A 24494-nucleotide genomic window follows, 5' to 3' on the forward strand; every position below is an offset into this window, starting at 1 on the left:
CAGGCTGGGTTTGTTTCAAGTTTTGATGTCACGTGCACAAGTACATTGAAAAGCCTTTCTTGCAAGCTCTAAACCCAACTATGCAGTAATCAATATCAATATAGTACTAAAAATAAAATACGATAGAACAAAAACACACGAGAAATACAAATGTGCAATGACACGAGAAAGTAAGAAGCTATATACAGGGTCAATTCCAATACCATATTTACAATGTGCAGGGATACTGGAGTGATAGAGGTAGATACAGTATGTATAGGAGTATGGTGACTAGCCATCAGGATTTATGATAAACAGAGTAGCAGCAGCGTAAATTAAGATTGTATGTGAGTGTGTGTGCGTGTGTGTAGAGTCAGTATAAATGTGTCTGCATGTTATGTGTGTGTTGGCATGACAGTGTGCGTGAGTGTGTAAAGTCCTGTAAGGGTGCAAAGAGACTTAAAAATAAATACAAGGGTGCGCTATGCGATCGAGGGTGGTGCTGTTGCCATTTCTATTCTGAAACCAATTGAATCACTCTACAAACAAACACTTAAGATTTTTGATAACAAACCAAACAGTTCAAATCAAATCAAATTCAAATCAAATGTTATTGGTCTCATACACATATTTAGCGAAATGCTTGTGTTCCTAGCTCCAGCAGTGCAGTAGTATCTAACAATTCACAACAATACACACAAATCTAAAAGTAAAAGAATGGAAATAAATATTAGGATGAGCAATGTTGGAGTGACATTGACTAAAATACAGTAGAATAGAATACAGTATATACATATGAGATAAGTAAAGCAGTATGTAAACATTATTATAGTGACTAGTGTTCTATTATTAAAGTGACCAGTGATTCCATGTCTATGTATATAGGGCAGCAGCCTCTAAGGTGCAGGGTTGTGGCTGTGTAATTGCCCTTACCTGCCCTGGGACTACGGGTGCAAATTAGCTTTTGGCTAACCCCGGCACATTTACATGGATGTTGCATTATTGTAATATTGATGTTGATTAATGTGCATTGTCCCCTATAAATAAATAAAATCATACCAAGCGGTGTTGCAGACAGTCAAGATGCTCTCAATGGTGCAGCTGTAGACCTTTTTGAGGATTTGAGGGCCTATGCTAAACGTTTTCAACTTCCTGTGGGGGAAGAGGCACTGTCACGCCTTCTTCACGTCTGTGCGTGTGTGTGTGGACCATTTTAAGTCCTTAGTGATTTGGACACAGAGGAACTTGAAGCTCTTGACCCACTCCACTGTGTGTTGCTTTAGGGCGCAGCCATCGTAGTTAAAGGTCTTTCCTACCTGCTGCTCGTGAGAGTACTTGTAATCCCTCCCCTTGCTTACTGACACAGTTAAATTAAATTGTCTTTACTATGAAACCCATAAAAACATTTCACACATACGAGGTCCTGTATATATATTTTTTTTGCTATGGAAAATAAAATGGCCCTCCAACTGATTATTTCTGGTCTGTCATTGAGGTAAATCTTCATACGTGATAGCTGCTGTTATTGACCCATCACCATTGCATAATGCAATTTGCTCCAAAACAACAGTTAGTAAGTTATTCAAACTCCTACCCAAGGATGTGTTTGTAGTCTAACAATGGTGGCCATCTGGCCCCTTTCAAAAGCCAAGATAAATAATCAATCAAACTGAAGTCAATGGGAAGTCACTGATACAGAAACAGCTACAGAAATAGATACTGAGTGCATCCCAAATGGCACCCTATTCCCTATATAGTGCCCCTATGGGCCCTGGTCAAAAGTAGTGCACTGCACTATATAGGGAACAGGGTGCCATTTGGGATGCAGACAGTTGATTTAATGATCCAGTTTCTTTCTCATGTCTCCAGAGATTAGCACCAAATACATGTCCCATACAGTATGTTCCAAATTCTATACAGCTGCTGCTCTCTGCAGGCAAAGCTAATAGCAGAGTTTTGTACTTTCTGTGCAGTATACTTGTTCTTGCTAAAGTACTTTGTGTTTTTTTCTCTCATTTCTTTCTACAATCTCATTTCTTTCTCTCTCTCATCTTTTTTTTTCTGTGTCTCACCGCTGGCTCTCTGCACACCTTCATCCCTTCTAAAGACAGCAGAGAAAAAAAGGGGGTGAAGAGAGATAGAGGGAGAGCGACAGTAAAGAAACAGGAAGAAATCCTTTCCTTTCCTTGCTTGTGCTGTTTGCTCCTTTGTTCATGGAAGGGGAATTTAAAACACAAGATACACTTTTGTCTTGTATCGTGAGTAGCCTAATTGTGGTACTTGGCCTAATATAATAACTGTGATTTTACCTCCGGTTGGGCTGCAGTGAATAAATGAAAGGGTTTTAAAGGGGAGGTGGGAGAGTTTACTTACACCAAGGGGAGTAAAGGAGGAGGGGTATTACAAATGCCATCTCCACCAACCTGCTCACCTGCTAGTGCTTAGCAGCGACACACACACACACACACACACACACACACATACACACAGGTTGAGCCTGCTAATTGCCTACTCTCAAAATGTTTGGCTCCCCAGCCAGTAATGTGCTTTAATCACAGAGGCCTGGGTTTATATTTTTTTAATCATTGACAATCTCTCCCACAAATCCTCCATTGTCTGCTGTTCTGGTGTTTTCCTATACAGGCAGGGAGGCTGAAGGCTCGGTTGCAGGATTTGGAGAATCTACTAGCACGCTTCGACTGCCGGAGTAGCTACGGGCACCAGCATCACGTGCGCAAGTATCACTTGCGACAGCTTCACGAGCGACAGCATCACGAGCGTGGGCATCAGGGGGAGGACAGCCTGCCCAATGCGCTGGAGGACTTCCTGGCTATCCAAGGTAACCAATCATCAGCCACCCACTCATTCCACACGACCAATCAGAAAACATTCTGACAGTTTGTCCTTTTCATTCAACCAGTCAGGACATATCAGCAGAAATCTGACTGCCAATGCTGTTTACCACTGTGCTCCTATTTGGCCATTATACCTGACACATGGCCTAGCTCACACTGTAGATAACAATCCCATCATGCTATCCCATACTAGACTGTTAAGTATATCTAGAACAGTGGACACCGAGCTGCACCCGGAATGACTGTCCGTGCCCAGCTGACTCTGTTCAGCTTGACATTGTTAAAGATATAACACAACAATATATGATAAAACCCAACATAATTGGACGGAAAGAGACAGAATCAGCATGAATCAGGAGTCAACCAGCCTTACAATCTTCTCTCCACACTTGCTGACTTTCTCATTATCTTATGAGCAGAGGGGCAAAAGTACCATAAAAGGCTTACAGGCTCATTGACACAGACCGAATGGGGGCTGAATCCCAACAATACAGAACATGGCAGGCAGGACTGTGTGTGACCATCTTAATCCCTGTTTGTATGACAGACATGCAGCTAGCACATTTTTAATCCCTCTACTTCATTATGATTAGAACTCTAATCAGGATTATGCCTGTCCGACCGCTGCCCATGCCACGCTGGGACACCACTACATTGCTAAAAAGGCTACACTGCTCTGTTTGGTCCAATAACGCTAGGCTAGGAGGGGCAATCTGTGTTGACGCACTGAGGCAGAACAGTATAAACACACAGACAAATGCATGCACACACAGACACATACATACATACATACATACACACACACGCACGCACACACACACACACACACACACACACACACACACACACACACACACACACACACACACACACACACACATAGACATACACAGAGAGAGACAGACACACACACACAAATGCAGTTTAACATCCCACAGAGGAGGGAACAGTGCAGTAAACACCCTTTCTCACAGATAGAGACAGAAGGCCACACCAGCAAGGCACACTGCAATAAACAACCTAACAATAAAGCTACAACAATAACCAAAGGCACCTGGACATAAGGAGAGCGTTTTTAGCACAAACAGTGAATTCAGACAGAGAGTTTACAATTGACCACATGCAATCCATGATGAAATGCAACAGTCCCACTACAAAGTCCTACTATAAAGGGGTTGGCAGTACTTGTGTCCTAAATAACAATAACGTTGAAATGGAATCAAAAGGATCCATTTAACGATCCATGCTGGGTGTTTTTCTATCACATCAGTGTTTCTCTGTTTCTCTGCAGAGGCAAAGGAAGCCTTGGTTAAACAGTTTGCTCTCCTGGAGACGTCTACACACACTCTCTCAGCCCAGCTGCACACTGTTACCCCAGCTATGAACTGTAGTGCCAGCATGGAGGAAGAGCAGGAGGGGGAGAAGGAGGAGGAGGAGGAGGGGAAGGAGGAAGGGCGGAGAACATTGTGCAGGACCCTGGCTGACTCTGCGTCAGTGGTCAGAAGTGCACAGACACAGCTGAAGCAGGCAACACTGGACCTAGACAACATGGTCAGTGGGACATTTACTCTCATTTTGGCTATGTCCTAATTACAGATGTCGGATCTTAATTTGAGCCAGTTTGCTACAGCCGGAAAATAATCCTGCAGCAACAGGAAATGTGAATTATTATTATTATTATAATTAATGGACATTTTTGTAGGGGTTGAAAATTATGTCTGAAATTTCAAAGTGGAAATTAAAAACTTCAGAAGTATTTGAAACCTCAAATACACTACAAGTTTTAAATTTCTCCTTCCTCCCAAAGTGTGCACTTGCTCACTTCCCTTCACTGATTTGAAAGTAAATGACTAGGATAAGAAATATGGTGGAAACTCCCACTAGCCCATGCCTCCACCAATCCAATGCTTTTATGTTTGTGGGAAGTAGTGAACGTGTTCGCATTTCAGTAGAAAGGAGATATTATTGGGATGCAGCCACTGTCTCTGACACATCCATGACTGCTGTTGAGTCTATGTCATTTGAAGTAGTCATAACTATAGTTTATCTTATTATAATAAGCACTATCATACATTCAAGTATACAGTAGAGATCACACAATATATGCTGACGGAGGTCTATAGTCATTTATCCATTTCAAGTATTTTGGCATTTTTTATTCTGGGAAGGATTATTCAGTAGAGGTGTAATGTATTGATCCACAGTGATGGCTAAAGCACAGTATTTATCCCTCTGAAGTGCCATATCCTACAATAGAGAGGGGATAGAGAGAGCACGCAGTTTCTCTGACTGATGCTCAAATGAAATGAACGATTTGTTCTGCACCCACAGCTCAAGCTTTTCCCCGTCGCTCCACGCTCGCTAGCGGCAGCTTGGAATCTATTATGAATATGGCTGCCATGTTATGTGGTTTTGAGGAAATGAGAGCACTTGTTTTGCCGGTGTGTGTGTGTGTGCGCGTGTGTGTGTGCATGTGCCTGTGCATGTGTGTGTGTGTGCAAGCCTGGAGCCAGAGCAATGCAATTCCACATTAACAGGCAGAACGGCTCTGAAATATGAAGAGAACATCTTTGCGTGTCATATACTGTGATTCAATTTCCTCTATTTTATTAGCATTTTCTCAAAATGAATTTCACGCTGTTAAATAGTCAACATTTATGTTCTAGTACTACAACAAAAAACTTTGCCACTGGGTAAATGGAAACATTGCCTCTGTATACATTAGTGAGTAGTAGTGCTGTAGTTGGAGCCTTCAGTATGACTTCCTGAAATTACTTTATTGAACAGTGAGTCCTGAGTCGGTCTACTTTCTGTGAGTTGAACACTGGTCCTGTGGTCATGTAAGGTTAGCTGATAACTGTGCATGGTCACGATTCAGGTTTTAAATCAACTGACGTCACATCCCATACAGAGCATGTGTAGCACCTTGTCCTCAAACACTTTTCTTTTATCTGCTAGCCTGCCACCTCAGCACTCTTTCATTTCATCCCTCTGCTGTTCCAAAGGTCATTCCTTTCGAGGTGCCACCGGTGCCCAACCGATGGAACTCGGCGGTGAACCAATCAGAGGTCCTTATGAAAAGGTAAGTCAGTGTGAAAAGGCAAGTCTTTCCGTCCCATTATGTTGAGTTCAATAGACTTTAAGTGGCCAATTATGGCACACAAAGGTCATCTCCCCTAATGTAGTCCCTGCCTGTTCCATCTGTCAGTCGCACAATGGCTGGCCTGCCACACACACCCTCTATCAATGATAACAGTACAAAACTTGATTATGCAGAAGTAATGCATTAGGTCTAGTGAGAGGGAATGGAGAGATTGACTCAATACCTGGAATCCACTTGACGTCTCCTCAGTAGACCTGTTGGTTTTTTTGTTAAATAATTGAAAGCGTTTGATCAAACCTGCCTGGAGTGCCAGATGGGCGGGGTTTGGGCTTGCATTTTTGGTTCTATTCAGTTCCATTGTGGCAGACAAGATCAACCACGCTGAAGTAAAACAAATACTATTTGAACCCAGGTGTGGTAGTCAGGCCCATATATCTAATACCTGTTTTTCTCTCTATCTGTCAGTCACATAGAGATGTCTGGTCGTATAGAGTCTATAGCTACCAAGGCGTTCATGGCCTCCAACCAGACCTACTCTCTACTGATGGACCTACTGGAGGACAACTCTACAGAGGAATACATCAGCAACCTCACAGAGCAGTGAGTAACTACACATATCACACACACGTATGCAGGCATGTGGAAACACACACACACGTATGCAGGCATGCAGGAACACACACACACACAAACACACACAGGCACAGACACACATCATGAAGTGCTTCGAGAGGCTAGTCAAAGACCATCTCACCTCCACCCTCTCCGACACACTCGACCCTCTCCAATTCGCCTACCCCCCTGACAGATCCACGGACGATGCAATCGACATTGAACTGCACACTGCCCTTAACCACCTGGACAAAAGGAATGCATATGTGAGGATGCTGTTCATTGACTACAGCTCAGCCTTCAATACAATAGTGCCCTCTAAGCTCACCACAAAGCTCACGGCCCTGGGACTGAACTCCACCCTATGCAACTGGGTCCTGGACTTCCTGACGGGCCGGCCCCAGGTGGTGAAGGTAGACAACATTACCTCCTCGACACTGATTCTCAACACAGGGGCCCCACTAGGATTCGTACTCAGTCCCCTCCTGTACTCCCTGTATAGTCACGACTGCGTGGCCTCACACAGTTCCAACTCCATCATCAACTTTGCTGACGACACAACAGCAGGAGGCCTGATTACCAACAACAACAAGACGGCCTACAGGGAAGAGGTAGGCACTCTGACAGCGTGGTGCCAGGTAAACAACCTCCCTCAATTTCAGCAAAACAAAGGAGCTGATTGTTGACTTCAGGAGGAACCAGGCTGGGCATGCCCACATCATCATCAACAGGGCCGCCGTGGAGACGGTCAAAAACGTCACGTTCCTCAGCGTACACATCTCAGAGGAGCTGAAATGGTCAAACCACACGGACACCATAGTGAAGAAGGCACAACAGCAACTCTTCAACCTCAGGATGCTGAAGAAATCTGGCCTGTCCCTGAGGGCCGTCACAGTGTTCTACAGGAACACCACTGAGAGCATACTGTTGGACTGCATCACAGCCTGGTACAGCAACTCCACCACCGCGCTACAGAGGGTGGTACACTCAGCCGAACGCCCCATTGGGTGCACACTGCCTGCCCTCCCGGACACCTACAATACCAGGTATCGCAGGAAGGCCAAGAAGATCATCAGGGACCCCAGCCACCCGAGCCATGGCCTGTTCTCCCAGCTTCAATCACTCAGACGCGGGCAGTATAGGAGCATCATGGCAAAAACTGTGAGACTGGCCAATAGCTTCTACTCCCAGACCATCAGGCTGCTGAATAGTCACCACTAGTCAGCAACCTGCTCCCCCTTTCTCCCTCCTGCTGCCCCCCGCTGCTCCCCCCCCGCTCTCACCCCAATGGAAATGTATCATTGCCACAGTTGTCCTGCATTTTTGGAGCTTAGAGCTCAAGAATTTCACTGTACCCTGTAATACATCTGCAACCCTGTACGTGTGACTATTAAACTCTCTAATCTAAACATACATACACACCTACACAGTACACGTGCAGATACACACGCAGTCTCTCTCTCTCTTTTCTCCTCTTTCTCTCTCTCTCTCTTTCTTGCCGCACCATCCCTCCAACACAACCTCCTTTTAAAGGCTCCACATAAGGTGCAAAAAAGCCTGTTAACCTGCATGGATAAAACCAGACATGGCCTAAGAGATGCTCCTTGTCCCTTGAAGCAATATCTCAACACAGTACTTCATTTACACAATGTTGTTGCTCCTCTCCTTTTCCCCTCTGTATATTTCTCCCAAATAGGACCCAGGAGTGGTGTTAGCTGTAGTGGTGCCCCACAAAACAAGGTCATGAATCCAGCTCTTTATAGCAGCTGTTTAGAGCACACTGGAGTTAGCCTGGGTACCAGTCTCTTTAGCTAATATTCCACTCCCTGCCACTCCTTGTCATTGCCAAAGAGACTGGCCTTTCGGCAATCTCAACGTTCAATATGCAGCCGGATTTACGGCAGTTGCTGATTGGTAGTTGGAAACAACATTAATATTTTCCATAACAACATTTCTAAATGGACATAGAGAGAATTAGAGAACTCACACACACACACACACACACCCTAAAAATACCCATCAATCAAAGCCACCAGCGCACTTCAGACACACACAAATCACATTTCTCCTTTCCTAAAAACGTATTAAAAACGTAGACTCATCTTCTTGGCTGTAGTACATCAGAAAGTAGGTCTAGGCTGCATTATAGCATAGCCTAACGCTAAAATAATGTTGACTATCAAATGGATTGTCAATGAAAGTTTGAAGGGGGGAGAGAGAGACAGCTATAGTATTACTAGAGACGTTGGTTATGTCATAATTATCCAAGAGTGTGCCTTATTCCAGAGGAGGATTTGCACGGGATTCATTTTTCTAAACTGCCCCATATAATTTCATATATTTTTCATTCAATTGAGTCTATGACGACAGGAGCCTGGTGGTTTTTATTCTAGGTGTGAAGATATTTCAACATCTCGACGATAAAAGGCTACACTGATCACTCGTACTTGGCTTCCAAATGTAGTCTATAGGTGTCCCCATAGGTCTAATATTTAAACTGAGGAAATGTTTATCATTATTTTAGCTATCCACAGTAGACGTCCTTCCAAATGAAAAGGCCCCCCATCCTGCTGATGCACTTGATATGCGTTTATGGATGAAAAAGTTAACTTGCCATTTCCAAAAATTAGCTCAGTGTGGAATAGGGATTCCCTGCTTTGCGATCTGTTGCCTATGTCAACAGCCAGGGTTTCTTTAATAAATAGGCCCAGGCACTACACTTTCATATTGCACATTTAATTCAACTGATGCGTTAGGCGATGTTCAACTTCAATTCAGTGGCACAAAACGTGCTTCAAACAAAAATACTGTTTTGTCTCTGGCTTGCATAGCACAGGGGGTCGTCGCCTAAATTTACTGTGGTAGGCTAGGCCTAATATATAAAGTGCATTCAGAAATTATTCAGACTCCTTTTTCCTCAATCTACACACAATACCCCATGATGACAAAGCGAAAACAGAGGTCTCTCCAGAGATGTTCGATCGGGTTCAAGTCCGGGCTCTGGCAGGGCCACTCAAGGACATTCAGAAACTTGTCCCGAAGCTCTTGCATTGTCTTGGCTGTGTATTTAGGGTCGTTGTCCTGATGGAAGGTGAACATTCGTCCCAGTCTGAGGTCCTGAGTGCTCTGGAGCAGGTTTTCATCAAGGATCTCTCTGTACTTTGCTCCACTCATCTTTCCCTCGATCTTGACTAGTCTCCCAGTCCCTGACGCTGAAAAACATCCCCACAGCATGATGCTGCCACCACCATGCTTCACCGTAGGGATGATGCCAGGTTTCCTCCAGACGTGACGCTTGGCATTCAGGCCAAAGAGTTCAATCTTGATAACATCAGACCAGAGAATCTTGTTTCTCATGGTCAGAGTCCTTTAGGTGCCTCTTGGCAAACTCCAAGCGGGATGTCATGCATTTTACTGAGGAGTGGCTTCCATCTGGCCACTCTACCATAAAGGCCTGATTGATAGAGTGCTGCAGAGATTGTTGTCCTTCTGGAAGGTTCTCCCATCTCCACAGTGGAACTCTGGAGCTCTGTCAGAGTGACCATCGGGTTCTTGGACACCTCCCTGACCAAGGCCCTTCTCCTCCGATTGTTCAGTTTGGCCGAGCGGCCAGCTATAGGAAGAGTCTTGGTGGTTCCAATCTTCTTCCATTTAAGAATGATGGAGGCCACTGTGTTCTTGGGGACCTTCAATGCTGCAGATATTTTTTGGTACCCTTCCCCAGATCTGTGCCTTGACACAATCCTGTCTCGGAGCTCTTAGGACAATTCCTTCGACCTCATGGCTTGGTTTTTGCTCTGACTTGCACTGTCAACTGTGGGACCTTATATAGATAGGTGTGTACCTTTCCAAATCATGTCCAAACAATTTAATTTACCACAGGTGGACTCCAATCAAGTTGTAGAAACATCTCAAGGATGATCAATGGAAACAGGATGCACCTGAGCTAAATTTCAAGACTCATAGCAAAGGGTCTGAATACTTATGTGAATAAGGTATTTCTGTTTTTTATTTTTAATACATTTGCAAAACTTTCTAAAAAACCTGTTTTCACTTTGCCATTATGGAGTATTGTGGGTAGATCGATGACGGAAAACATTTATTTAATCAATTTTACAATAAGGCTGTAAAGTAATAAAATGTGGAAAAGGTCAAGGGGTCTGAATACTTTCCAAATGCATTAGCATACGAACGATGGATTAAATGCCCAGCCTATGAATCAACTTCTAACTTACACATCTCTGTCTTCTGTATATATATATATATATATATATATATATATATATATATATATATATATATATATATAGCACCTTGCTCTTGCTTGCTGGATATAAAATAGGCTGCAGAATTCACAATGAACTGGCGTGGAAGTTTGAATGGCGAGAGCTTCTCTGGTGTGATGTGATCATATTGCCTGGTGTTAAAAATGCAATAAACGGGAATCGTCTGTTCTCCCCACGCCCACAGTTTATGTTTACAATTAAATGTATTACATCAGAATGCCCAATGTTTCCAGTCAAATTAATGAATTAAGTTAGGAAAACGTACTATGAGTCTAATTTGCATAAACATTGTGATTGGATGATAGCTGTGAGGGTTATCGAATCAGGATCAAATCCTCTGATCTCCTCAAGCTCATTAATGTTAGAATGTTCATATTTGAAGATTGCAGAAAGCCAGTCTCTTTTGCAATGACAAGAAGTGGCAAGGAGTGGAATGTTAGCTAAAGAGACTGGTACTTAGGCTACACTGGAGTTGAGAAAGTAACACATTTAGCCACAGGGGAACAGCTCTCTTCCCTCCTCTTTAAGCCAATTGCTTTCTGGGGCTGCTTTCATGGAGGGAGCAGCATGGAGGGAGCAGCATCTCCTAGCGTGAGATTGCTCTGAGGGTTACCCCCAACGCTCAATGGAACCATGCAAAAATCTGGGAGCGATGGGAGCGGGTGGGAGCCAAGAAATTGATTACCCTCATACCAGCACTAGTCTGCTTGCTTCTGGGGAATTGTCGTAATCTTTCAGAGAAATTTGGTGGGTGCATGGGTTGAAGGGTGTGTGTGGGAGGGTGTGTGAAGGAGGGTGTGTGTGGGAGGATGTGTGTGTGTGTGTGTGTGTTTGTGTGCGTGTGTGTGTGTGCACGCGAGTGTGTCAAGAATCAAAACACTGAATGATCTAAAACCCTCCCCCTCTCTCTCTCTCTCGCTCTCTCGCTCGTTCTCTCTTTCTCTCGCTCTCTCTCTTTTTCTCTCTCTCAGACTGGCAGACATGCAGCAGATAAAGGAGAATCTGACTGCCCAAGTCAATTGGACTCTAGCCAATCAACTGTCTCTGGAGGAGGAGTCTGCTGATGTCTTGGTTGCCCTAGGTAACCTCACCTCTTCCCTATTGGCGCTGTCCCAGAGGAGGCCCAAATCCACATCAGGAACCAACCAATCAGACCCCAGCCCAACACAGGGTTACAATCAATCAGACCCCAGCCCAACACAGGGTTACAACAAAACAGACCCCAGCCTCGCACCGGCTGCCAATCAATCAAAGGTCAGTGGCTACCAGGGTCAGGGGGTAATAAGAATTCCTTGTACTCTCAAGTCGACGGACTGACTGACTGACTGAATTACTGACTGAATGTCTGAATGAATGACTGAATGTCTGAATGAATGACTGCTGTTCTCCCCTTTCCTCAGGATGTTGAGCTAAGCAACAGGACAGCTGAGCTGGCGTTTCATGTCCAGTCTAAAGAGGAGCTGGTCAGTAAAATCAGAGAGGAGATGAAGCCTCGCATACAGACCGCTCACAACAACATGGCTGCTGTAGAGGATATTTACAAGGTAGAGGGAGTTTTATCTGCACACCAAACATTTACATGTATCAGAATATACAGACAGAAATAGACAATATAATGTACACACAATCCACATACAGTACAATATACTGCAGAGTAAAATCAGAACAATTACACATAATAAGAAAGATTATAATTAAACATTTTACAGTACTTTTATCGTCTGTCTGTAAAATATGAATTCCTTGATTATTTATTTCAATTGTTTTATTAGAACTACGGTAGATGGTAGATGTTTCTGCGTCAAATCAGTCAGTGACTCCATGGTTAGGTTGCTCTGCTGTCTGATGTGTAACTCTTGAGGTTCTTTGAGGTTCACTCCCTACTCTCTCTCTATCCCTGTGCCTCCCTCTGCAGCTGACAGCTCAAGCCCAGGGGTCAAAGGTCACAGCCCTGTCATCGGTGGTGACAGGGAAAGAAGTGGAGTCAGAGGCCATCGCCCTGCGGAGAGAACTGGAAGGTGACGTTTGCAGCATGTTCTATTTCTGTTTCTTTTTCTGTTGTTTTACATTTCAGACTTTTTGCTTAGTTTTCCTATTCCCGTCACTGCAATAGCAGCCCATGGAGTTATTCTAATCAAAATATCAAAATGCTTAGAAAAACGAATGTAACACAAATGTAACCATTCTTTTCACCCTACTACGCTCCGCTTGTCATTTTGTGAGGGGAGGAAGAGCAACTGTGATTGTGGGAAATAATAACAAAGTCTCAAATGCACTCTGAGTTTCACATCCTGCAGTTAATTTGAACAATATGTTCACTGTTTTAAAAATAAATAAAAAGTGCCACGTTATATTTGTTGTTGGAAATCTCATCAGGGTAGTCTGAATAGAAACCTTTACAAAAAAACACGTCAGATTTTCACATGTGAAATAGCTGTTTTCACATGTTGAGCCTAAATTTCACATGTATTAAATTCACATGTTAACACCACCTTTTCAGATGTGAGAAGAAAAACATGTTTTCACCTCACGTGCAGTTGCACATGTGAAATTTGCGGTTTCACATGTTAAAAACGTTCAAATGTGAAAATCAGATATGCAGTTTCACATGTGAAATACTTTCTCATGTGAAAACCTCACTTTCACATTCAGAATTGCAATTTTACATGTGAAAACCATTCACTTGAAAATCTAATATGCAGTTTCACATGTAAGAAAGATTCAAATGTGAAAATCTAACTTTCACATGTGGAATTGCAAGTTCACATGTGGTGTTTAAGTAGTGTTATTCTCCTCACATGTGAAAAGGTGGTGTTAACATGTTGCAGTAGTAGAGTTTCCACACATTAAATAGCTAATTCTGTAATGCCATTCTGTAAAAAGGTAACTTAGCCTACCTGAGTAAAATAATAAAAAATTATGATTTCTTATTTCTGAGCCAACCATTTGGAGTGTTACTGCTGCAGGTGCATGCTTCTATTCTTCATATGTTGGTCAGTGACCGTTGATAATTGTTGTGCACATTTTTTTTTATCACATACACTGAAAACGGCGAAAATACATAATCTATACAGCTAAAAACAACAATGTGATTTCAAAACAAGTTGACTATCAAAACAGTTTAGCAGATGTTATAGCGGGTGCAGCAAAATGCTTATGTTACTAGCTCTTAACAATGCAGTAAAATGTCAAACAAGTACACAAATAATCAACACACTTAAACAATCCATTTCACAACCCAATTAGCACTGTAACAGTAATCCAAATGCAATCTATACGTATGTACTGTACACAGGATGAATTGACATAACATATACTAAACATTATAGCTGTAGAGTAAGCTATGTCAAGAATCCCGTATACAGTGCCTTCGGAAAGTATTCAGACCCCTTGACTTTTTCCACATTTTGTTACGTTACAGCCTTACTCTAAACTGGATTGAAAAAATTATAATCCTCAGCAATCTACACACAATACCCCATAATGACAAAGTGAAAACAGTTTTTTTTGTGTGTGCATATTTATACAAAATTCAAAAATTAATTGAAGGTCCCCAAGGACACAATGGCCTCCATCATTCTTAAATGGATGAAGATTGGAACCACCAAGACTCTTCCAAGAGCTGGCCGCCCGGCCAAACTGAGCAATCGACAAGAAGGGGCTTGGTCAGGGAGCACTCCACCAATCAGGCCTTTATGGTAGAGTAGCCAGACGGAAGCCACTCCTCAGTAAAAGGCACATGACAGCCCGCTTGTAGTTTGCCAAAATGCACCTAAAAGACTCTCAAACAAGATTCTCTGGTCTGATGAAACCAAGATTGAAGTCTTTGGCCTGAACGGCAAGCGTCATGTTTGGAGGAAACCTGGCACCATCCCTACGGTGAAGCATGGTGGTGGCAGCATCATGCTGTGGGGATGTTTTTCAGTGGCAGGGACTGGGAGACTAGTCAGGATCGCGGGAAAGATGAACGGAGCAAAGTACAATGAAATCCTTGATGAAAACCTGCTCCAGAGCACTCAGGACCTCAGACTGGGGCGTAATATTTCAGTTTCTTTATTTTTTATAAATGTTCAAACATTTTGCTTTGTCATTATGGGTTATTGTGTGCAGATTGATGAGGGGTGGAAAAAACTATTTAATCAATTTTAGAATAAGGCTGTAATGTAACAAAATGTGGAAAAGGTCAAGGGGTCTGAATACTTTCTGAATGAACTGGGGTGTATTATAAACAGTGTAACTAAAATAAAATGTACAGTAGTAGAAATATTAGAATGAGCTTTGTCGAGAATACAGTATTAAAATACACAGTACAAAACCCCATGGCAAAATGGATAGAATTGCAGGAAATTAGCTTCATCATTCCAGACTCACTCCAATTTGCATACTGCCCCAACAGATCTCAATTGCACTCCACACTGCTCTCACCCACCTAGATACATGTAAGAGGAATACCTATGTGAGAATGCTGTTCATTGACTACAGCTCAACACCATTGTCCCCTACAAGCTCGTCACCAAGCTTAGGACGCTGGGACTGAACATCTCCCTCTGCAACTGGGTCCTGGACTTCCTGACGGGCCGACCCCATGTGGTGAGGATAGGCAACATCACCTCTGCCACGCTGATCCTCAACACGGGGGCCCAACAGGGGTGTGTGCTTTGTCCCCTCCTGTACTCCCTGTTCACCCACAACTGCCATGCACGACTCCAACACCATCATCAAGTTTGCTGACGACACAACGATGGTAGGCCTGATCACCGGCGACGATGAGACAGCCTACAGGGAGGAGTTCAGTGGCCTGGCAGTGTGGTGCCGGAACAACAACCTCTCCCTCAACTTCAGTAAGACCAAGGAGCTGATCGTGGACTACAGAAAACAGGGGGGAGAGCACGTCCCCATCCACATCAATGGGGCTGCAGTGGAGTTGGTCGAGAGCTTCAAGTTCCTCTGTGTCCAAATCACTAAGGACTTAAAATGGTCTACACACATGCACACAGTTGTGAAGAAGGCACGACAGCACCTCTTCTTGGGCCCTCAGATCCTCAAAAGGTTGTACAGCTGTACCATTGAGAGCATTTTGACTGGCTGCATCACTGCTTGGTATGGCAATAGCACCGCCCTCGATCACATGGCGCTACAGACGGTGGTGCAGACAGCCCAGTACATCACTGGGGCCGAGCTCCCTGCCATCCAGGGCCCAGAAAATCGTTAAAGACTCCAGCCACCCAAGCCATAGACTGTTCTCTCTGCTTCCGCATGGTAAGCGGTACCGGTGCATCAAGTCTGACACCAACAGACTCTCTATGCTCACTCACAGGGCCCTACACACTCACGCACACTGACACTCCAACACACACACAAACACTCACTCCATCATTTACTCACACACACATAATATGCACATACATTTTTACTGAGTCTACACACACGCACACCCACGCACACCCACTCACATACAATCATCATATTCGCTGCTGCTACTCTGTTTATCATATATCCTGATGCCTAGGCACCTTACCCCTATATATATCTACCAGTGGAGGCTCCTCGAGGGAGGAAGGGGAGGACCATCCTCCTCAGTGAATTTCGTAAAAATAAGAATAGTGAAACATTAAAAAAGTTATCCTTTTTAGATAAAACTATACTAAATATATTCACGTCACCAAATAATTGACACATTGTTTTGCTATGTAGGTCTACAGTAGCCTCAACATCATTCTGTAGGGTAGCACCATGGTGTAGCCAGAGGACAGCTAGTTACCGTCCTCCTCTGGGTACATTGACTTCAATACAAAACCTAGGAGGCTCGTGGTTATCACCCCCTTCCATAGACTCACACAGTAATTGTGACAACTTCCGGAGGATGTTCTCCAACCTATCAGAGCTCTTGACATGTTGTCCACCCAATCAAAGGATCAGATAATGAATCTAGTACATAAAGCATAAGCTACAGCTAGCTAGCACTGCAGTGCATAAAATGTGGTGAGTAGTTGACTCAAAGAAAGAGAAAGACAATAGTTGAACAGTTTTGAACAAATTAATTTCTTTCAAAATGAAGGAGAGAGCGAGAGAGCGAGAGAGAAAGCGAGAGAGAGAGCGAGAGAGAGAGAGAGAGAGAGAGGCAGACTTGAGTCGGTCATGGTCACGTGATCAGGTAGCCCTCCTGCAACTTCAAAATTTGTGTTGGCCCTTTTGGTCAGATGGGCTACACTTTGTCTTCTCCCATGGGAGACCCAGGTTATAATCCTGCCAATTACATCAATGTGCAAAATTAACATGTGAAACTGTTTTTCCCACGTGATATTTTTCACATGTGATTTGTTCACTTGTGAAAAAATCATGTGAAATGTCACACGTGTCCATAAAACACTTGAAAAGCATGTGTCACATTTTTTGGGGGGGATGTTACATTTTTCATATGTGAATTGTTCATGTGATTTATTTCATGTGGTTTTTTGTAAGGGAAGGAATAGAAAGGAATGGAACTATTATTTTCTCATTACTTTGTTACTAGTACATGGATTGTGAAATAGAATAGAATAAACTACTTATTGTCATTGGCTATCATACTTCTTTAACCATGTCAGTGGCCAACCTGCCTTGCCCCTGTCCATCCCCCACCCTAGACATGCAGAGAGAGTGGCCTCGAAGGAAGGCCCAGACCAATGCTGCTCTGAAGAAAGAGACGCTGCTGAGGGAGAAGGTTCTGGAAGACGTCAATAAGAAGGTGAACCAGACAGAGAGAGTCCTGAGGCCTGCCCTGGACAATGCTACCCTCTCCAACGCTACCGCAGAACAGGCAGAACACACTGCACACAACCTGTCTAAAGTGAGTATGGGGGGGGGACAAATGTGTGTGTTGTTGTGTGTCCCACCCTATGGGATGAGCAATTTAAATTCCATTCCCATAACTCACCTCACACCCTCTGAACCCTGTTAAATCTGTTAAATCTGTTAAATCTGTTAAATTGTCTCCTTCCTATTTTCTTCCTGTTCATTTGTCTGTGTTTTTCTCTGAGCCCAGGAGGCCAAGGCCACCCTGACCAAGGCCAAGCACGTGAGGACAGCGTCTGCCCAGCTCAGCTCCTCTGTGGACAAAGCCCTGCAGCAGCTGGCTGAGCTGGAGAACCACACTGCCCAGGCACAAGCCCAACTCAATGTAGAGGTAACCACAACACAACCAATAATTGGCCAAACTGCCAGGCACAAGCCCAACTCAATGTAGAGGTAACCACAACACAACCAATAATTGGCCAAACTGCCAGGCACAAGCCCAACTCAACGTAGAGGTAACCACAACACAACCAATAATCAACCATACTGCCCAGGCACAAGCCCAACTCAACGTAGAGGTAACCACAACACAACCAATACTCAATCATACTGCCCAGGCACAAGCCCAACTCAATGTATAGGTAACCACAACACAACCTGAAGGACTCTTTAGTACAACCTGTTCAATACTATATCCAATCACTTAGGGTTGAATACTAGCTTGAGATTTGCATAAAATCAAATTATATTTTAGATTTTAGATTCTTCAAAGTAGCCACCCTTTGCCTTGATGACAGCTTTGCACACTCTTGGAATACTCCTGGAATCCATTTCCAACAGTCTTGAAGGAGTTCCCACATATGCTGAGCACTTGTTGGCTGCTTTTTCTTTACTCTGCGGTCCAACTCATCCCAAACCATCTCAATTGGATTGAGGTTGGGTGATTGTGGAGGTCAGGTCAACTGATGCAGCACTCCATCACTCTCCTTCTTGGTCAAATAGCCCTTACACAGCCTGGAGGTGTGTTGGGTCATTGTCATGTTGAAAAACAAATGATAGTCCCACTAAGCGCAAACCAGATGGGATGGAGTATCACTGCAGAATGCTGTGGTAGCCTTGCTGGTTAAGTGTGCCTTGAATTCTAAATAAATCACAGACAGTGTCACCAGCAAAGCACCCGTTTACCTACTCTGCGCCTCACAAAAACACAGCGGTTGGAACCAGAAATCTCACATTTGGTCTTTGGACTCATCAGACCAAAGGACAGATATCCACCGGTCTAACGTCCATTGCTCGTGTTTCTTGGCCCAAGCAAGTCTCTTCTTATTCAGACTTTGAAAAGGCATTTGATAAAGTACGACTGGAGTTTATATATAAATGCCTGGAGCATTTCAATTTTGGAGAATCTCTTATAAAATGGGTTAAAATCATGTATAGTAACCCTAGGTGTAAAATAGTAAATAATGGCTATTTCTCCGAAGGTTTTAAACTTTTGGTTGTGCACTATCGGCATATCTATTTATTATGGCCATCGAAATGTTAGCTATCAAAATCAGATCCAACAATAATATCAAGGGATTAGAAATCCAGGGCTTAAAAACAAAGGTGTCATTGTACGCTGAAGATTCATGTTTTCTTTTAAATCCACAACTTGAATCCCTCCATAGCCTCATTGAGGATCTAGATACATTTTCTAACCTCTCTGGATTACAACCAAATTATGATAAATGTACTATATTACATATTGGATCACTAAAAAATAAAAAATGTACATTACCATGTAGTTTACCAATAAAATGTCTGATGTTGATTTGGATATACTCGGAATACATATCCCAAATGAAAGAAATTATCTCACTCCAATAAATAAATACATTTTAATAGATAAGATCTTGCTACCATGGAAAGGTAAATGCCTGTCTATTTGTGGAAAAATCCCCTTGATTAACTCTTTAGTATTATCCCAGTTTACCTATTTGCTTATGGTCTTGCCTATGCCTAGCGAACAGTTTTTTAAATTATATGAGAAAAGAATATTCGATTTTATTTGGAAAGGCAAGCAAGACTAAATTAAACGGGCCAATTTATATAAAGAATATGAATTCGGAGGACAGAAATTATTAAATATTAAAGCATTAGACCTATCACTAAAATCTTCAGTCATACAAAAGTTATACTTAAATCCAAACTGGTTCTCTAGCAAATTAGTAAGATTGTCTCACCCCATGTTCAAGAATGGCCTTTTTCCCTTTATTCAGATTACAACCTCTCACTTTCAGTTATTTGAAAAGGAAATAATCTCCCAAATATCACTATTTCTAAAACAATCCATAGAAAGTTGGTTGCAATTTCAATTTAATCCTCCAGAAATGACAGAACAAATAATGCAACAAATATTGTGGTTAAACTCAAATATACTAATTGATTTAAAAAAACACGATCTTTTGAAATAAAAAATTAAAATGGTATAATCTTCATAAATGATATCATAGGTAGGACTGGTGGAGTTATGTCGCACATGCAGCTAACAAAAACATATGGAAATGTCTGCTCTACCCAAAATTACAACCAAATAATTGCAGCATTACTGCAAAAATGGAAGAGGAAAGTGGAAGAGGGAAAAAGTAAGGAACTTGTCTGTCGGCCCAGCATTAAAGAACATAATTGGTTAAAGAAAATTGTGATAAATAAAAAAGTTTACCAGTTTCATTTAAGGACCAAAGGATTGACAGCCGTCCCATATAGATTGCAAAACAGTTGGGAAGAGATTTTTGACGTACCGATTCCATGGCATAGTGTTTATGAACTGATACGCAAAACGACGCCGGATTCAAAATAATTTTTCTATTTCAATTATTATACAAAATAATTGCTACCAATAGAATGTTATTTATATGGGGGATACAATCTTCCCAGCTCTGCAGATTTTGATGCGAAGAGACAGAATCATTAGATCATTTGTTTTGGTACAGTAATGGCTGAAGGATTGCAATATTTACCTGGAGCTAACCCTGCAGATAGCACTACTGGGTGATCTGAAAAGTCATAGTCAATCGATCAATAATATAATAATACTTTTAGCAAAAAAAATTATTTTCAATTTACAATCTGTAGAAACACTGAGAATAGAAGGGTTCAGAACTTTTGTGAAACATCACAGTTAAGTTGAAAAATATATGGCAAATAGAAATCCAATATGGATGGCGTTAAGAGATAGATGGGAGGTGTTGAATGGAGCTGAAGGATGGGACTAATAACAACTAACAACAACTAATAACAACAAGATAACTAATGTAAAGCATACTGTGTCCATAATAAGTATATAGGATATAGGTTGAGAGCTTTTGTGAAAGAGCACAGTTAGAAAGATATGGCATATAGAAGCAAACCGGATGGACATGAAAATGATCGGAGAGGTTGAGGGTAGAGGAAGTTCAGGAGTAAAAACAAACAAAATATAATTATTGTAAAATTGACTGTGTCCATAAAATGTATATAGTATATACAGTGGGGAGAACAAGTATTTGATACACTGCCGATTTTGCAGGTGTTCCTACTTACAAAGCATGTAGAGGTCTGTACTTTTTATCATAGGTACACTGTGAGAGACGGAATCTAAAACAAAAATCCAGAAAATCACATTGTATGATTTTTAAGTAAATAATTTGCATTTTATTGCATGACATAAGTATTTGATACATCAGAAAAGCAGAACTTAATATTTGGTACAGAAACCTTTGTTTGCAATTACATCATACGTTTCCTGTAGGTCTTGACCAGGTTTGCACACACTGCAGCAGGGATTTTGGCCCACTCCTCCATACAGACCTTCTCCAGATCCTTCAGGTTTCGGGGCTGTCACTGGCAATACGGACTTTCAGCTCCCTCCAAAGATTTTCTATTGGGTTCAGGTCTGAAGACTGGCTAGGCCACTCCAGGACCTTGAGATGCTTCTTACGGAGCCACTCCTTAGTTGCCCTGGCTGTGTGTTTCGGGTCGTTGTCATGCTGGAAGACCCAGCCACGACCCATCTTCAATGCTCTTACTGAGGGAAGGAGGTTGTTGGCCAAGATCTTGCGATACATGGCCCCATCCATCCTCCCCTCAATACGGTGCAGTCGTCCTGTCCCCTTTGCAGAAAAGCATCCCCAAAGAATGATGTTTCCACCTCCATGCTTCACGGTTGGGATGGTGTTCTTGGGGTTGTACTCATCCTTCTTCTTCCTCCAAACACGGCGAGTGGAGTTTAGACCAAAAAGCTCTATTTTTGTCTCATCAGACCACATGACCTTCTCCCATTCCTCCTCTGGATCATCCAGATGGTCACTGGCAAACTTCAGATGGCCCTGGACATGTGCTGGCTTGAGCAGGGGGACCTTGCGTGCGCTGCAGGATTTTAATCCATGACGGCGTAGTGTGTTACTAATGGTTTTCTTTGAGACTGTGGTCCCAGCTCTCTTCAGGTCATTGACCAGGTCCTGCCGTGTAGTTATGGGCTGATCCCTCACATTCCTCATGATCAATGATGCCCCACGAGGTGAGATCTTGCATGGATCCTGGACTTCCTGACGGGCCGCCCCCAGGTGGTAAGGGTAGGTAACAACACATCTGCCACACTGATCCTCAACACGGGGGCCCCTCAGGGGTGCGTGCTCAGTCCCCTCCTGTACTCTCTGTTCACCCATGACTGCATGGCCAGGCACGACTCCAACACCATCATTAAGTTTGCCGACGACACAACAGTGGTAGGCCTGATCACCGACAACGATGAGACAGCCTATAGGGAGGAGGTCAGAGACCTGGCCGTGTGGTGCCAGGACAACGACCTCTCCCTCAACGTGACCAAGACAAAGGAGATGATTGTGGACTACAGGAAAAAAAAGAGGACTGAGCATGCCCCCATTCTCTCATCGACAGGGCTGTAGTGGAACAGGTTGAGAGCTTCAAGTTCCTTGGTGTCCACATCACCAACGAACTATCATGGTCCAAACACACCAAGACAGTCGTGAAGAGGGCACGACAAAGCCTATTCCCCCTCAGGAGACTGAAAAGATTTGGCATGGGTCCTCAGATCCTCAAAACATTATACAGCTGCACCATCGAGAGCATCCTGACTGGTTGCATCACCGCCTGGTATGGCAACTGCTTGGCCTCCGACCGCAAGGCACTACAGAGGGTAGTGCGTACGGCCCAGTACATCACTGGGGCCAAGCTTCCTGCCATCCAGGACCTCTATACCAGGCGGTGTCAGAGGAAGGCCCTCAAAATTGTCAAAGACTCCAGCCACCCTAGTCATAGACTGTTCTCTCTGCTACCGCACGGCAAGCGGTACCGTAGTGCCAAGTCTAGGTCCAAAAGACTTCTCAACAGCTTCTACCCCCAAGCCATAAGACTCCTGAACAGCTAATCATGGCTACCCGGACTATTTGCACTGCCCCCCCACCCCATCCTTTTTACGCTGCTGCTACTCTGTTAATTATTGATGCATAGTCACTTTAACTCTACCCACATGTACATATTACCTCAACTACCTCAACTAGCCGGTGCCCCCGCACATTGACTCTGCAACGGTACCCCCCTGTATACATAGCCTCCCTACTGTTATTTTATTTTACTTCTGCTCTTTGTTTTTCTCAACACTTTTTTTGTTGTTGTTTTATTTTTTATTTTTTTGTTAAAAATAAATGCACTGTTGGTTAAGGGCTGTAAGTAAGCATTTCACTGTAATGTCTGCACCTGTTGTATTCGGCGCATGTGACCAATAAAATTTGAGCCCCAGACCGAGGGTGATTGACCGTCATCTTGAACTTCTTCCATTTTCTAATAATTGCGCCAACAGTTGTTGCCTTCTCACCAAGCTGCTTGCCTATTGTCCTGTAACCCATCCCAGCTTTGTGCAGGTCTACAATTTTATCCCTGATGTCCTTACACAGCTCTCTGGTCTTGGCCATTGTGGAGAGGTGGGAGTCTGTTTGATTGAGTGTGTGGACAGGTGTCTTTTATACAGGTAACGAGTTCAAACAGGTGCAGTTAATACAGGTATTGAGTGGAGAACAGGAGGGCTTCTTAAAGAAAAACTAACAGGTCTGTGAGAGCCGGAATTCTTACTGGTTGGTAGGTGATCAAATACTTATGTCATGCAATAAAATGCAAATTAATTACTTACAAATCATACAATGTGATTTTCTGGATTTTTGTTTTAGATTCCATCTCTCACAGTTGAAGTGTACCTATGATAAAAATTACAGATCTCTACATGCTTTGTAAGTAGGAAAACCTGCAAAATCGGCAGTGTATCAAATACTTGTTCTTCCCACTGTATAAGCTGGAAGTAGAGGCCTACGTGTTGTTGTTCACTAGTTTACTCCAATTAGGGAAGGGGTGGTGGGGTTCGAAAGTAAAAAAGGTTTAATAAAATTTTTAGAAATCTCTTCTCATTATTGGTGTCCTTTAGTAGCGGTTTCTTTGCAACAATTCGACCATGAAGGCCTGATTCACGCAGTCTCCTCTGATCAGTTGATGTTGAGATGTGTCTGTTACTTGAACTCTGTGAAGCATTTATTTATGCTGCAATCTGAGGTGCAGTTAACTCTAATGAACTTATCCTCTGCAGCAGAGGTAACTCTGGGTCTTCCTTTCCTGTGGCGGTCCTCATGAGAGCCAGTTTCATCATAGCGCTTGATGGTTTTTGCGATTGCACTTGAAGAAACTTTCAAAGTTCTTGAAATTTTCCAGATTGACTGACCTTCATGTCTTAAAGTAATGATGGACTGTCGTTTCTCTTTGCTTATTTGAGCTGTTCTTTTCACATTATGGACTTGGTCTTTTACCAAATAGGGCTATATTCTGTATACCACCCCTACCTTGTCACAACACAACTGATTG

General features: G+C 43.0%; 1 protein-coding gene across 1 annotated transcript in view; it reads left to right on the top strand.

The window, feature by feature from the left end:
• LOC311127506 (laminin subunit gamma-3-like) overlaps positions 1-24494 on the top strand; it is a gene marked incomplete at both ends in the record, with an annotated part of 100625 nt that overhangs the window by 73058 nt on the left and 3073 nt on the right. Inside the window, 9 exons of the mRNA XM_084159329.1 lie at positions 2623-2818; positions 4126-4385; positions 5840-5916; positions 6403-6537; positions 11807-12089; positions 12236-12379; positions 12751-12853; positions 17462-17664; positions 17860-18000. Of these exons, the coding sequence (XP_084015455.1) occupies positions 2623-2818; positions 4126-4385; positions 5840-5916; positions 6403-6537; positions 11807-12089; positions 12236-12379; positions 12751-12853; positions 17462-17664; positions 17860-18000 (1542 nt within the window). The remainder of the gene's footprint in view (positions 1-2622; positions 2819-4125; positions 4386-5839; positions 5917-6402; positions 6538-11806; positions 12090-12235; positions 12380-12750; positions 12854-17461; positions 17665-17859; positions 18001-24494) is intronic.

Source organism: Coregonus lavaretus (assembly GCF_964263955.1).
Source record: "Coregonus lavaretus genome assembly, chromosome: 4".
In the NCBI taxonomy this organism is placed as follows: domain Eukaryota; kingdom Metazoa; phylum Chordata; class Actinopteri; order Salmoniformes; family Salmonidae; genus Coregonus; species Coregonus lavaretus.